Raw genomic sequence first — 15,509 nt, forward strand, 5'->3', positions numbered from 1 at the left:
CTAACTGTTTGAAGTAAATTAACTTGGCTTCTTTTTCTACTCCTCCCTGAGATACTTGCTGTGAAATGCAAGCACCTGCTTCTCAGCCTTGTGCCTGGAAGAGAGAAGTACTTTCTGAGATGGTTGCTTATACTTTAGGGTGATGATACTCAAATTTTCTTCAGCAGATTATTGCTTGGAAATAATCAGAAAACATGCTTCACCTTGGAACTCCTGTCATTTCTTGGCTAAAAATTTAAGAAAGTCAACACAAGTAGTTATTTCATTTGTCAATATATGTTTTCATTCTGTTGAAAAGTGGCATGTACCTACATATTGTAGGAGCAACAGACATCATGACTACAAATGAAATAAAAGCTTAATTTACTGGAACGTAACTTTAATGAACATTGTGTAGTTTTTAATTTGACTTGTCACATACTTTATGCCATTTCTTCCATGTTTCTATGTTAATACAGGTGGCTGGGAGAAACCTTGTGGGTTTTATTTTGTAAATTAGTTAGTTGTGTGGTAGCCTAATCAAAAGGAAAGGCAATTGGTATGCCCATCAATTGTCAAATCCATTTAACATATTGGTGATTATAGATCACTTTATTTGTGTTCGTCTGTCTGTTATTGATTTGATTTTGAATTATTGCTATCATTCCCAAGGAATTTTTGTATTACCTTCATTTTTTAGTCTGAAAATGTACCCGGATTAAAAATCAAATATCTCCAAATTGTTGGTGTACTATCAGTGGCAAATTTAAATAGCTAACAACATCAAGAAGCTTATAGCTAACATATGCAAATTGTAAAAATGGATAAATCTGCTGGGCTTGTGCCATCCTTAGTTTTTTCTATTTTCTTCCACAGGCAGTGATACCATATTTGCCCCAGTTACACTGGCCCATGGTGCAAGTTAGTATTGGGCTTTAATGTTGCATATTTAATAACGCAGCATGGCTTTTTGAAGCTGACCATGCACTGTTTTTTATGCTAAAAAGCAGCTTTGTTTTAACATGGATGACAGCATGCATACTAGAACATTGAATATGTTCGCTTTCCTTCATGCTGATAATTCCATTTGCATCTGGATTTTCTAAAGTTTTTATATTCAAACAGTTTAAAATGAATAGCATTACAATCAAATGTTATTCAGGCAGTTTCCATTTGGTAAACATTTTTGTAAAGTTGGATTTTTAATTTCCCATCTAATTTTAAGCAATAATGCCTTATTGTATGTAACTTGCAAGTTATACGTTTTAGCATTTAGGTTTCAGGTTATAATAACTCTAATATTTTCATGAGAACACACTAGAGGAGGTCCTTAAATTGCTGTTCCCCAGAACTCAAAGCTTCTACTAATGCTTTTAAAACTTTTTTGAGATTTCAGTCAATACTGTAAGTTAACCTTCAACTTGCATGTTTATTATTGCTTTTCCTTTTCTAGTTTTCTACAAAATTCTAGGTTGTCCTAGTTTAATGCATGTACTAGAATATGAATGCAGCGCTATTCACTTGATGGTAAATATTCAAGGCAGCTTTGAAATTTGCTAATAAACTTAATTTGCAACTTAATCTTTAGTATCATATGAATAGTTTTTAATGCATCCTATTGTTAGCAAAACTAAAGAATCCTTTCTCACAGGGCCAGCATCAATTTCTTCAATAACGAGCTACAGTAGAAGTGTTGATGAAGCTCACATCCCTCCTCCTGTTCCACCACGTAGGCGACCTGAATCTGCCCCAACAGAATCTTCTCCGTCCAAGGTAAGCCAACTAAAATGTAATGACAATATAATTTATCCCATAATGTGACATGTTGCTTAGTATGTCTAATGCAGAAAAATCAGCTTTCGTTGGCCATTTGAAATCACCAATAAAATAACAGGAGTCTAATGATTTTACTATAAAGTAGCATCTTCTGAACCTGTCATTCAGTTTGAGTTCTACCACATTGACCCCTTGACTCCAGACATTGATCCAGAGGTGTGCTACAATATTGAGGCATCTTTTGACTGAGTATGGCACCAACCAAAATTTAGATTGATTTCCAGGATCAGGAGCAGTCCAAATGAAAGTGCTTTAGTGACTGTAATTGTACCCGTTAGACAAAACAAAGATGGTGTGGTTATCAGCAAAACACCTTGGTATTGTTTCAGAGGTCTACTGGAGTTCTGACCATATGTTGTTGCTTTATTAGCCACATGGTCAGGATTGGCTGGAGATTCCAATTTTGCCCTCTATTCACACTCAGAATAATGAAACAACTACAGAAACATTTTGATAACATCCAAGCTTAGACTGTCAAATGCCAATACCATTTGTACCATAGGTCTCTTCTATTGCCATCTCAAGAGATAACTCAGTTACCTTCCCTTGACTAATTTGACTCAATTCTCAATATTTTGTGTTCAACAATTGACATAAAAATTTGACTAGACCAGCTTTGTCAATACTGTGTTTAAAAAAGGATGGTGAATACCAGCTCACCTGATCTTGAATAGTTCCTGTAAAATTTGCAATATGTAAAATACGTTTCAGTGTCCTAAATTGGTTTTCCACAGACTACTGAGGTCAAAGCTCATATTAGTCTCTGAAATAGTCACTGTGTCTCAAGTAATTTGCAGTACGTCAAACAATTTTGTATGTGAAAATACATAAATGCTAATCTTTTATCAAATAAAACTGTTCATTATTAAATGATCAGATTACATAGTGGTTATTGCAATAGTATCCACAACTTTTTTTTAATATCAAAGCTGATGAAACTCTGCAGTATTAAATGAGGGACCCACCTCCATTTGTCTGAGTGACTTTAAAATTTGCTGATTCCCAGTTCGCTGAGTATTCCTTTTTGTTTACAAAAAAAAGTTGCTCTTGGATCCAGATATTGATTTCTGGTGGAAACACCCTCCTGTCAAATTAGGTCTTCAGCTGTTACTCTTCAATAAGGGTTCAACATATGGGTTCCATGTTGGAAGATGTGATGGTTGCAGTCATTGAAAAAGGGAAAGCTAGGGTTACAGAACATTTCAGTAACTTGCCTATTGTAATTGCCTTCCTCGCTCTTAACATTACTATATATATGTTATTGAAACTCAAGCATCTCTGTTAAGCTATTTGGTTGGTGCATAGTTTGAACAGAGCTGTTCTTTCTGTTTCAGATCAAGTCAAAACATTTGGACAGTCCACCTGCCATTCCACCCCGCCAACCCACAGGCAAGGTTTACTCACCTCGGTATCCATTGTCAGAGAGGTCATCTATATCAGAACCTCCTGATAGTCCTCCCAGCTTGCCACCCCGTGAACCTGTACGAACACCAGATGTATTTCCAGGCTCACCTCTACCCCTGCAACCTCCACCAATGGGTAGAAAAGCTGAGCATCCAAACACTTTTTTCCCCAATTCCCCTGTGCCTTTTACTCCACCACCTCCTCAGACACCTTCTCCTCTTGGAACTCGCAGGCATTTGCCATCACCTCCTTTACCACAAGATGTTGATATTGGTACTACTGCTGGACCACCCATCCCACCAAGACAGAGCTCTACATCTCAAATAATTCCAAAACTTCCACCAAAAACCTACAAAAGGGAGCATACGCATCCATCGTTCCATCGAGATGGACTACCACTTCTGGAAAATGCCCATTCCTCTTAGCTCTGAAATATGTTCCTTAAACACTACAGGTTCCTGGACACTGCTAAGGTTGCAGCATTGGCAGTGCTGTAAGAACTTTAAAATGTTTTATGCCTGGCTTGGTAAGTCTTTATTGCTTCTGGTATGAACCAGTGTTTCCATCAATTTGGATTCATACAATGGGAAACAAAAATTGAAAATGCAGTTGTCAGTTTGCTGTACCCATGATAAACTTACGTTGATGATAAAAGTTGGAACACCTGATATCAACCAGCTGAAAAGAAGAGCGTTAGCAGAAAAAGTGGTTTTGCACCTCCATCTTAAAAACAGGATTGATATTTCACATGATCATGCCTTGTTTAAATACTTTTAAATGTATCAAAAAGGGGACTCCTGGAAATGCATTTTTGGTACCTAGACTAATGAGCAAATATTTGTTCTGCAAAGTAATTGTAAACTTTTTGTTTGTTGAAATTTGGGTACCTGCTACACCAAAGAGGCACATTCTTTGTGGAGACTGATTCAAGAACCAGTCCTACGAGAGAGATCCTTCAATGAGAATGTAGCACCCATCTTCATTAGACAAAGGAGAAAACATTCATCTGATTTTATTACCATTTAAAACAAAGTGAATTTAACCCGGATGTAACAATGTGTGGAAACTAGTGACATCTGTATTTACATCTCTGATGAGCTCTTGATCTCACAACATTCTCTTAATTGTGCATTTCCTGACTTTTAAAGCCTAGTGATAACCCATGTCATAACATCATTGCAATGTCAGAAATTCCTTGCAGACTATATTAGAAAGCTGTTTTTTGTTTAAGAGCATACGATGAAATGGCTTAATCTGGAAGTGGAGATTTGGGTTTATTACAAAGTGATCCATTAACCTTTGTTTTATTTCACTGATACTTATAATGCTGAAGTATTTATTCAAATGACCCCACATTCCTGTACTCCATGTGCCCAAACATCATACCAGTCTAAGTTGTTACAGGATATTGAGGAAAAAAATTTGAGCAATAACTGAATAGTGTGTGTTAATTCCCAGTACATATTATTTGCTAATTGATTCGTGTGTTGAGCACTGAACAAATTAGATTCAAATTTATAGAGACCACAGTATTGAACTAAGTCATGATGCTGAATGCAAATGGACCTGTTGAGTGCTTTCTGCAGTGTCTTATTTAAGAGAAAGAAAGCAATCTTGAATTCACAAATAACTCATGAATTTAGATGATAATTGACTCTTAAAGCAGATTGACATAGATTGCAGAGTATATAACACTAGTGCAGTATTACAGCAGGATGCATGAGAGTATTGGGATGCAACATGCGCTTATCAGACCATTAAATTGCTAACCAGTTAGCATTGGAATGCATGGATGACAATGTACAGGTCAGACTAAACAGTGCAAGCTAGCTATTTTTGTTAATAATAGATTGCTTGTTCCAAGCCCCATTCAAAAATGCAGTATTTAGCATCAAAAATAAGATTTACAAATAGCTTTTGGGCTCCATATATGAATCCTGCTGTTACCTTAAAAAGATATCACTTTTTAATCGGCCTGTCTATATTGTAATTTGACCTTTTCCAAACATGCCACTTCATAATTTAGTCAAAATGATCCATTCTTAATGTTAGCATTTGAATTTGATTCACACCTTCTTGTTACAACTGTACATTACTTCTCTGCAATAGCTTAAGTCTTTAATTCACATTATCTCAGAGTGTCACTAGTCCCTGTTTTTAATTTTTCCAAAAGTGTTAAAACCATCATGATCATGAGTCAGGAAATAGGGGTGCAGGCCTTTATAACAGAACTAAATATGAAAAATGATCGATATAGTACATTATTTGATTGCAAGCCTTTGGCGCATTGAAATAAGGGCATAACCCTGAACTCTGGTTCAAAATGTACTGATGTTATGATTTGAATTATCCACAAATTTTCATTCCAGTAGCTTACATTTGTGATTTGAACAAATACACTTATGCATGCTAATTTTAAAATAAATCACTTTATTGCCACTAGAATAAATAAATTCAACAAGCACTATTAAATCTACTGTATCTAATTAGACTTCGTGTTGGTAATTTATCATACTTTATTCAAAACACTTCATCTATGGGACAACCGAACAATATTAAAATGCTATCATTTCAGCAAGCCATTTTAAGCACTTTTACATATCAGTGGCTATACTGTTTCAGTTAATCTATTGATAGGGCTGCCAAATATAAACTGTTATGGGTATTTTTACAATATTTAGTTGGGGGAAAAGGCTTAATTGGCATTAATTTTTTTTATATAAGCAAGTAGATTTCAGCTTCAGGTGCTTTCATTGATCTTGTAAATTTGGAAAATGCAGAAGGGAGCATGGAGGGTTGGGGTAAAGTACAAAATGACTGGTAACGGATTTACGCAATTATAATCAGCAAGTTAAATAAGTCTTAAAACTGCTTGATTTTTGTTGGCATGATATTTAAAAAGTGCTGTATCATACAAGTATCATATTTAAGCCCACTAATTCAGTAGTTTTGGACACTATTTAGGAAGTTTTTTTTCGTTCATAAATGGCAGTGTCATTGAGAAACCTTTGTATGTTGTCATTGAGTCAAAATTTGTCAACTCTTTGCCAATTGTTACTTTTCTCTTGATCCTATCAAGTGTTTGTTAGATCTTTTAAGCCTGGCAACACTTAAACTACATGTAAGTCATAAGCATGCTGTTTAAGTTGAATAATGATGCCACTATGAAAGGCAGTGAGTGCACAGAAGACTGAATTTGGAAGACTTCACTGAAAAATATACGGGCAATGAAAATTAGCAGACCAGTCAGATTAACTTTCAGGGTTACATACCAGTTGGAAAATACCATTACCAGTGTGCATTTCTGTTTGTACTGTATATGTCAATTAGATATGGTTCAGCAAATGAAAGAAAGCACTTGAAAAATATATTCCCTATTTATGCAAGCTTGGCTGTCTATGGCTGGAATCCATAGTTGTCATATTGCAGCTGACTAATGAGGCAGTATTGCTGTATATCTAACAGACTTCAAATTAAGTCTATGAGAACTACTTTCAGTACATGTCAGCATGGTAAATATTGGTTAGTTGAAACTTCAGATTTGATACAGTTTCAGCAGACCTGTTCAGAAGTAATAGATGTTCTCTCTGTACTGCTGACTTTATTTTCTGCCAAATTTTATATTTCTAGGTATTGATCACATAATGCGGGAAAGAGAAAACAAAGTGTAATTTATTATTTTTAAAAAATAAGTCCAACTATGTGCCTCCTTAAAAGTGCATTGACTTTCAGAGTATAATTTGTAAAGGAATATAAACAGATTTAGACCATTCAGTTCTGCAAACCTTTTCCACCATTCAGCCAGATAATGGATGATTTGTACCTCACCTTCATTTACTCATTATTTCTTCATGTCCCTCTTGAGGAATATCTGACCAAATTAGGCTTCCTCCCTCGAGAAGAAATTGCAGCAAATCACAGCAACAAAGCTGGTGGTCTTTAATGCAAAGCAAACTAAGATTCACTCTGATCTGGTTGGGAACCTCCTACATTATAAATGAAGTCATTTAATTGTAGTTGAATGTGTCGTGATGCGCCCTGTACTGTTTGTGCTAGACGCATGCCAGTTTTAGTAGCTGCCAAATGTGCCTTTTTATTATGTCTCAACCTTCTTTTCTGACTTCTTGAACTTTTTTTAAAATCCTCTTTGTTTTAAGAAAAGGGAGGTGGGGCAAGTTATATTTCTGGTTATATGCACCAGAAAACAAACCTTTTCTGCTATAAATATAAAATGTACATATCAGTGGTTAAATTTTGTGTGTGTGTGTGTATATGTGTGTGTATATTATATATATCACATACATATATATAAATGCATCAGTTTGAATGGCATAGTTATTTGCAGCTATGATTATATGTAGTCATTAGATAGAAGTTGACCAGATTTGAGAACAAATGGTAGTCTGTCTTGGCACATCTAAAACGATTTGTATACTTTAACCATGTCTGTAGAATTTTGTATTCTATGTTAGGAGTAACAGTATTCATTTTGCAATTCAGTATCATAATTGTGGTTTCCCCTGCATCGATTACACTGAAAAGTTATATTCAAAAAGAATGGGAACAAGTAAATAATGGCAAAGCAACACTTGACTTACAAAATAGGACCCAGATGAAATGTACACAATAATGAAATAAAATTGATTTTGCCTTACTTTTGTTCCAAGTGTATTAGACTGACATGTTTAATGTAACTCACCAGGATATTTTGTTTCTTTCCTGCAACAATTATTTTTAACAATATTCTAAGTTGTTTTTCAACTGGTATGTAAATCCTAGAATGCTTCGCAATGGGAATTTTTGCATTTGCCTAATTTTTTTGTGTGTAATTGGTTTTTATTTTTAAATGGTTATGTTAAATTTCCAGGTGTCAGATGTTCTGTTTTTCCTTTTTAATTTATATTTTAAAAAAATGAAAACTATGTATTAAATATGTTTGAAACCTTAGTGTTTCATTTAGTGTTTTCATTTTTAATCTTGGGTATCTGTTTTTGCAGAGGTTTAATTCAGGAGTAAAAATCAGTGTTTCTCATTTATACGCTAAGTTTTAGAACAATAGATAGGTTACGTCTTCAAGGAGTAGTAATTTGAGTCATTGTTTAGACAAGTTCAATAATTAATGAAGGATTTTTTGGTTTCTGAACCAGAATAAACGTGCGTCCAATTAATGAACTTGCCCTTTTCTCTCACAATAATAGATCTAGACAGTAAACACCATGGTTCATTTTAGTTGTATAGTTTAATTTTATATTGGTTCAATTTCTTATAGTTCAGGTTTCTATATACTATTATCGATGCTGTTTTGTCTTAATTTAGTCTTTAATATATAGATCATGTTCTGACTCTGAACAAGAATTTCCATTACATTGTGTTGTTTTTTTTATGGCAATTTGCTAGGAATTAGCTAAACCGAGACAGTTTGATAAATATTAATGGAATTCATATACACCCCAGCTCACTTGGTTTAAAGCCGCATTTGAGGCAACAAACAACTAGGTATTGAACAGTTGGTCTTGCTGACTGCTTATCCATCAGAGTAATGGATTTCATCAATAAGCTGCACAAAGGTACCACTCTTTAAAAAAAACAAAGAACATCTTAATACAAATTTAATTTATTTCTAAAGCTGGACCATGCCAAACTTTGGCAATATATAAATTAACATGATCATTATTTGTTTTCTGGCAGGAGATGGAAGAAAGAGAACACAAAATTTTGATCGCTGATTGGGCCAAAAGTTTCTTTATCTTGCACTTTCTCTGTCTCTATCTACCTGTGTGTGTGTGTGTGTGTCTCACTCTCACTCTCACTCACACTCCTTTTATGATGCTTATTTCACACTCTCCAGTTGTTAATGGTTCTGCTCAGATCGCCCTGCTATAGGAAAGATGTTATTAAACTGAAAAGGGTGTAAAAAATATTTACAGAGATGTTGCTGAGACTGGAAGGTTTAAATTATAAGGAGAGGCTGGATATCCTGGGACTTTTTTTTGGTGGAACATAGGAAGCTGAGGGGTGATCTTATACAAGTTTATAAAATCATGAGAGACATCAATAAGGTGAATACCAAAAGACTTTTCCCAGGATATGGAAGTCCATAACTAGATGGTGTAGGTTTAAGGTAAAAGGGGAAAGATTTAAGAGACAACGTTTTCACATAGATGTTGCATATATGGAATGAGCTGCCAGAGGAAATGGTTGATGCAGATACAATTAAAGATTTTAAAGATACTTGAATAGGTACATGGATAGAAAGATTTAGAGTTATATGGGCTAAACACAGGCAAATGGGACTGGTTCGGTTTAGGAAACCAGGTTGGCATAAGCGATTTGGGCCTGTTTCCATGTTGCATGATTCTGAGATTCTATTTACACTCTTCCCCACCATGCCACACAAGGTAAATCTATCCAGTCGAGCCTTAAACCACAACAAAAATAAATTAAACAAACTTAATCAGCTTTGCCGGCAGAAGACGGTTCTGCAACATAATATCCTTTCTGCCAGGAGTTTTCAAGTCAGCAAAACTATCTTGGCAGAGTATATAGGTCACCAGTTAAAGTATATCTGGGCTTTGAGGACTTGTGTATTCATAATATAAGAATTCTACCCTCAATGTATTATATGTATGAACTCTAAATTACATTTTAATGATTAATGTATATACTGTACCATGAATACTACTTCATAGACTATCAAAGATAGTTATAATCATAGAATCCCTTTCGTATGGAAATAGGCTTGTTGGCCCAAGTCCACACCAACCCTCCGAAGAGTAACCCACCCAGAACTAATCCCGTGCTTCTCTACATTTATACCTGGCTAATGCACCTAACCTACACATCCCCGAACACTATGGGCAATTTAGCATGACCAATTCACCTAACCTATTCTACTTTAAATTTATACAAAATGAACTGAATTTCCCAAAATTTAGCTGTATCAATTTCAGGGAATCTCATATAGGGTTTTCCTTCATGAGCCCAAGTGTTTTTTTCTCATGCACATTTATGCTGCTCACCTGATTGGAGTATGTAGCACACTGCTCTCATATGCTGTCTTGCACTCAGCTGCAGTGAAATATTTACTGATGCCATATTAAAATGCAGCTGTACACCACTTCAAATAGTGTAAGCCAGGAATGAAAATCTGAGAATGAAAATCCAAAGGCAATGATTGACAGAGGGAAATTGATACTCTTGGGTCACTTACAGGAACCGAGAGGTCCTGTTGGACTAGGTGGTGGAGAGGAGGGCTGTCCTTTTATTCTCAGAATCACCAGGGGAGACTACAGCAGCAGATTTCACCAGCATGTTCTGATAGGTTGTTGGGATGTCAATGGGCCAGAGGATCGCCCAGCAGTGCAGGAAGATGACTTTCTGTATTCAGCAAGTATAAATGCAGAAATACAGAAAGAAATGCTCTCTACTGTCTTGCACTCACTATAATTTTGCCATTGTATGCACCTTCTGAGGTTTGTGATCTGCAACTCTCATTATTGTCATGCAGTATGTTCCCTTGATGGCTCTCATCTCTCCTATTCCCCCAAACTACTAACTTTTTTTTCCTCTGCACTCACTATGCACGCACACACCTCATTAAGTTTCCTTCACTTACACTAACTCGAAGAGCTCTGGTTGACACTTTTATCTTACTCAATTCCTCCCTTTGTCTCATTGCAGAAGAAAATGGCCCACAAGAAGCTGAAAGAGCTAAGATGTTTGTGGAATGGTCGTCAATTGTCTTCTTGCTCAAATGAGCAAAAGCTCTTTGAGCTGGCAGGAGAGGATAGAGACAGCTTGTGGGCTGCTGAGATCCTAACAGCAAGTAAGATTCATTTTGATTGCTGCATTGTTCTTCCATTGCCATCATGTGAGCATATTCTTGACATGCTCCAGCTTTAAACTTGTTGTGCAACTTATTCCCTCACTTGTCTTCTATAGGCACTAGTGGCATCCAAACATCATCCTCTTAGAAGAGACCAGTCTTTCTATCCACCATCTTCTCCTCCACTGCTGAGGAAGAAGCCACAGATCCTTAAAGCATCTCAACCAGCTCAAATACTGTAACCTGAGTGGCACACATGACTGACCTGTCTCCGTAGCTGGCCAAGAAAGAAACCCCCAGGTTTCTGGGACTTAGGACTGCCAGAGACCAGGTACCTACCTAGCCCCAGACAGGACAGGATAGGATGTTGGCCACATAACTGTTAAAATACATCAGCTCACAGGTTTGTTGCACACTAGGTCAAAAATTGGAGGAGTTCACCTATGCACTCTGCCCTGCCAGCTCCACTTTGCATGTATCTGGCTGCTATAGAGACCCAGGTCTAGCAGGATGCTCATTGGCGCTCAGATCTGTACTCCATTGCTGCAGCCATTAATTAAAAGGCGACAGAAATACAAGGGACCTTGACTTCACCCAGGTGTCTCTTTCTCACAAGGGAACAGAGTGGTGCCAGAAGACATCCAGCAGAGGAGGAACCAAATGTAGGCCCTCTTTACCATCTTTTCCTCAGTAAACTGCCACTCCCCCAAATGTTCAGTGTCCATGACATCTTTTCATTGCTTCTGGTGTCTACACCATGGCATTCAAAGATATTTCTGGAACCTCCCTGTTTTCTTTTGGAGACAAAAAATGGCTTCAGCATTTAGACAAAATGGCTGACCAACTGATTTAAAAAGCCTACTTCTGCATTTAAGTGAAAAATAATAGTGCCTTTGGGAAGGGGGTTATTCCAAGGCAAAAGAAAGCATTATCTGAACAGCAAGATTCCAAATAATGTAGAGAAAGCGCGATAAGGAGATTCAGGGCTGAACAATTCAAAGATTTGTAGCAAATACAAGAAATAATGGAATTGTAACTGATTTTTAAAAAAACTTTGAAAGATCACTAAACTACCAGTAATTAATTCAAGTCTCATTAAAGAAAGGAGGTGTTTGACCTTAAAAACAGCAGCTAAAGTTATCTCCTAGAAATTAGCTGATTATTTGTAATATTAATAGGTTCTAGTTAAAGATTATTTAAATAAGCACAGAGATTTCAACGTAATTATAAAACTTTATAATGAAAGCACTAAGGGAAAACATTAAAGAGATGCCTGGCATATCTTGTCTCATTAGCTAAAGAATGTTAACAGTAATAGTAATTACAAAATTTTATAATAAAACTAATACTATGAATTTTATAATCGAATCAACTGCCTTTTACATAAAAAGAAGTAATGGAATTTGATAAAGATAGCAAGTATAATGAACAATAGAATTCAAGGAAGCCAGGGATGTGACCAAAAGAGAACAGCTAGTAACTTTGGAATGCAACATAGAAAGACTCCAAGGATTGTCTATATGAAAGCCCATCATTGATATCAGGTGTTTTACAGAATCGGTCCCATTGAGGAGCGGGTAGGCCACAGTAACCATATGTATGATCATTGTAACGCAATGTATAAAAAATACTTTTTTCACTGTAAAAATCAGGGTGTGCCATTGATCTCTCTTCCAATCTGAGCTGAAGTGAATGATTATGTTCACACGTCGAAGCCAGGATCGGGAAGTTCCTTTGGCCCTTTCCCTGTCTTATCCAATATTTGCTTGAATAAAAGTCTGCTGCGTGTCTGTATCCTGTCAGCCTCCTGAATCTTTGTCCCCAGTCAGGGGTCACGCTACTACAATATGGGAATTCGGTAGAGCACTCCAAGGTCACTTTCTGTTTCCGATTCCTGAAGAAGGACTTATGCCCAAAACGTCGATTCTCCTGCTCCTTGGATGCTGCCTGACCTGCTGCGCTTTTCCAGCAACACATTTTTCACTCCAAGGTCACCCCTAGACCCATCCAAGCATTGGAACCTCATTTTGTGAAGGCTTATTGTCTGCCTCATGATCCCCCTGGTGGAAGAATGTGCTGCACTGTATCTACTAAGAGAAAGTAAGGCCTGCAGATGCTGGAGATCAGAGTCAAAAAGTGTGATGCTAGCAAAGCAGAGCTGGTCAGGCAGCATCCGACGAGCAGGAGTCAACGTTTCGAGCATAAGCTCTTCATCAGGAATGTGGGGGTGCCCTGAGGTCTGAGAGATAAATGAGAGGGAGATAGCTGGGAATGCAATATAGATGGAAGTGGGGGGTGATGATGAGGGCTCGTCTTGTGTGTATGGAAGCAGTGGTTCGAGGACAAAAATAAATTGGTCCTCTATCTCCTCTACAGCTTGAGGTACCCTGCAAATTCTTTATTTGGAAGCTTTTCAGTAGCCACCTGAAGGTTGCTGCTGGTCCTGGCCTTAGTGACATGAGTTCTCAATTTCTGTGGCCCTTTGTGGTGCAGTCACAGCAATGATGGTACTTAGTGTGGCTTGATCCATTGGTGAAGAATACAATGAGTCTCTCTGAGGATATCAGAAACAAAGCAGCTTCTTCGTAATGTGATCAGTCAGCAGTCTCAGCACACATATATGTGAGTTTATCATAGTCCTCAACACAGTGGAACATTCGAGGCCTCTGACAAAGAACGCAGTGGGCTGCCTCTGTATGGACCTTTTAACATAGTGCACTTTTACTGAAATGTATGATTATAAGCCATATTGCACACACACAGTAGATTTTAAGTGTCGTAGGAGCACTGACACATTTTCCTCCAACCAAATCTAGCCCAAGGAAGGCAACTTTACATATAACATTTCATACATTGCATCAGATGGAAGGTTGCTGGACCATTGTTTTAGCAGGAATGGTGTCACTCAGCATTGGCAAGATTGTTGGCGTGACAAAGTGATATGCTGCTATTGCTCTGGGTGTTGAAGGAATCTGGTGGTATCCCTTTAACAATTCTATTTTGGTTTGAAATCTGGCACTGTCAGCCCCTAGTAATACAATTTTACAACTGAGGAAGGAGTTGAACTTTCCTTTGTTATTGACCTTTCTATAGTCTATGCAAAATCTGCATTTGGTGAGGTGATGGCAAAATAATGATGTTACTGACTAGCAATCCAAAGACCCAGTCCAATGTTCTAGGGACATGAGTTAAAACCCCACTGCAGCTGATGTAGTTTCAGTGCAATAAATCTGAAATCCCTAAGTGTCACAACATTTGTATTCCAATTTCAAAGACAACAGAAAAATTGAAGTTAATGTGGAAATCAGTTTAGTTATTGAGTCATAAAGTCAGTCATACAGCATGGAAACAGATCCTTTGGTCCAACTTGTCCATGCTGAACAGCCAGGAAATTCCTAGAAGCATGGCACTCATCCACAAACTCCATCCACAAACACATCGACCTGGACCCAATATACCGGCCACTACAGCGGACAGCTGAAACTGACAACCGGAAGCGGCAGGTACAGGCCACTATAAATGCCGGAGGAAACACCACAGAGGCTCTTACCAGGAGGCTCCCAAGCACTGAGGATGTCACCTAGACAGGGGACGAAACGTTTGCAACAAAAACTTCCAGCTCGGCGAACGGAACCACAGCAACAAGCACCCGAGCTACAAATCTTCTCACAAACTTTGAACAGCTTTCCTAAATTGAACTAGTCCCATTTGCCTGTGTTTGGTCTATATCCTTTCTAAACCTTTCCAAGTACCTGTCCAAATGACTTTTAAATGTAATTGTACTAGCCTCCACCACTTCCTCTGGCAGCTCATTCTATACACGCACAACTCTGTGTGAAAAGGTCCCTTTGAAATGTTTTCACTGTCACTTTAAACTTATGCCATATAGTTTTGGACTCCCATACTCTGAGAAAAAGACCTTGGCTATTCACCTTATCTATGTTCTTCATGATTTTATAAACCTCTATAAGGTCACCACGCAGCCTATTCAGCATCTCCCTCTCGCTCAAACCCTCCAGTCCTGGCAATATCTTCATATATTTTTTCTGCACCCTTTCAAATATAGCAACATCTTTCCTATAGCAGGGAGACCAGAACTGAACACAATATTCCAAAAGTGACTGTACTGCCATAACATGACCTTCCAATTCCTATATTCAATGGACTGACCAATAAATTTACTACTGCTGTAGAAATTTGGATAATTTGTAACTAAATAAATGTTTGTAAGATTATGGAATGATTGGTTCCACTCATCAGCTGGCTTTTTCATGTAATATTGATACTTTCCCTCTTATGCAGGGTCTATTAGATTGTGACAATTTTAAGTATGTGAGCTAAATTCTCATTACAGCACACATTTCAGGATAAGTGCTCCCACCAACACAGCCTCCCATCTGCAACACATGATGAATGCCTCTACATAATTTGATCAGGATACAACAAGAGATGGACAGACAGAATA

General features: G+C 37.4%; 1 protein-coding gene across 5 annotated transcripts in view; it reads left to right on the forward strand.

Annotated features, from left to right (window-relative positions):
• sos1 (son of sevenless homolog 1 (Drosophila)) overlaps window positions 1–8,166 on the forward strand; it is a 301,150-nt gene extending 292,984 nt beyond the window's left edge. For 3 of the 5 annotated variants that reach the window (XM_087991552.1, XM_043696383.2, XM_043696380.2), the window contains 3 exons: window positions 856–900; window positions 1,631–1,752; window positions 3,150–8,166. In XM_087991552.1, coding sequence (XP_087847678.1) covers window positions 856–900; window positions 1,631–1,752; window positions 3,150–3,644 — 662 coding nt within the window. In that variant the 3' untranslated portion in view covers window positions 3,645–8,166. The remainder of the gene's footprint in view (window positions 1–855; window positions 901–1,630; window positions 1,753–3,149) is intronic. The other 2 variants (XM_043696384.2, XM_043696381.2) reach the window with 1 other exon arrangement.
• The last annotated feature ends 7,343 nt before the right edge of the window (window positions 8,167–15,509 follow it).

Source organism: Chiloscyllium plagiosum, unplaced genomic scaffold (assembly GCF_037043375.1).
Source record: "Chiloscyllium plagiosum isolate Xiang-an unplaced genomic scaffold, Cpla_swu_hap1 HiC_scaffold_10, whole genome shotgun sequence".
NCBI classification, from domain to species: domain Eukaryota; kingdom Metazoa; phylum Chordata; class Chondrichthyes; order Orectolobiformes; family Hemiscylliidae; genus Chiloscyllium; species Chiloscyllium plagiosum.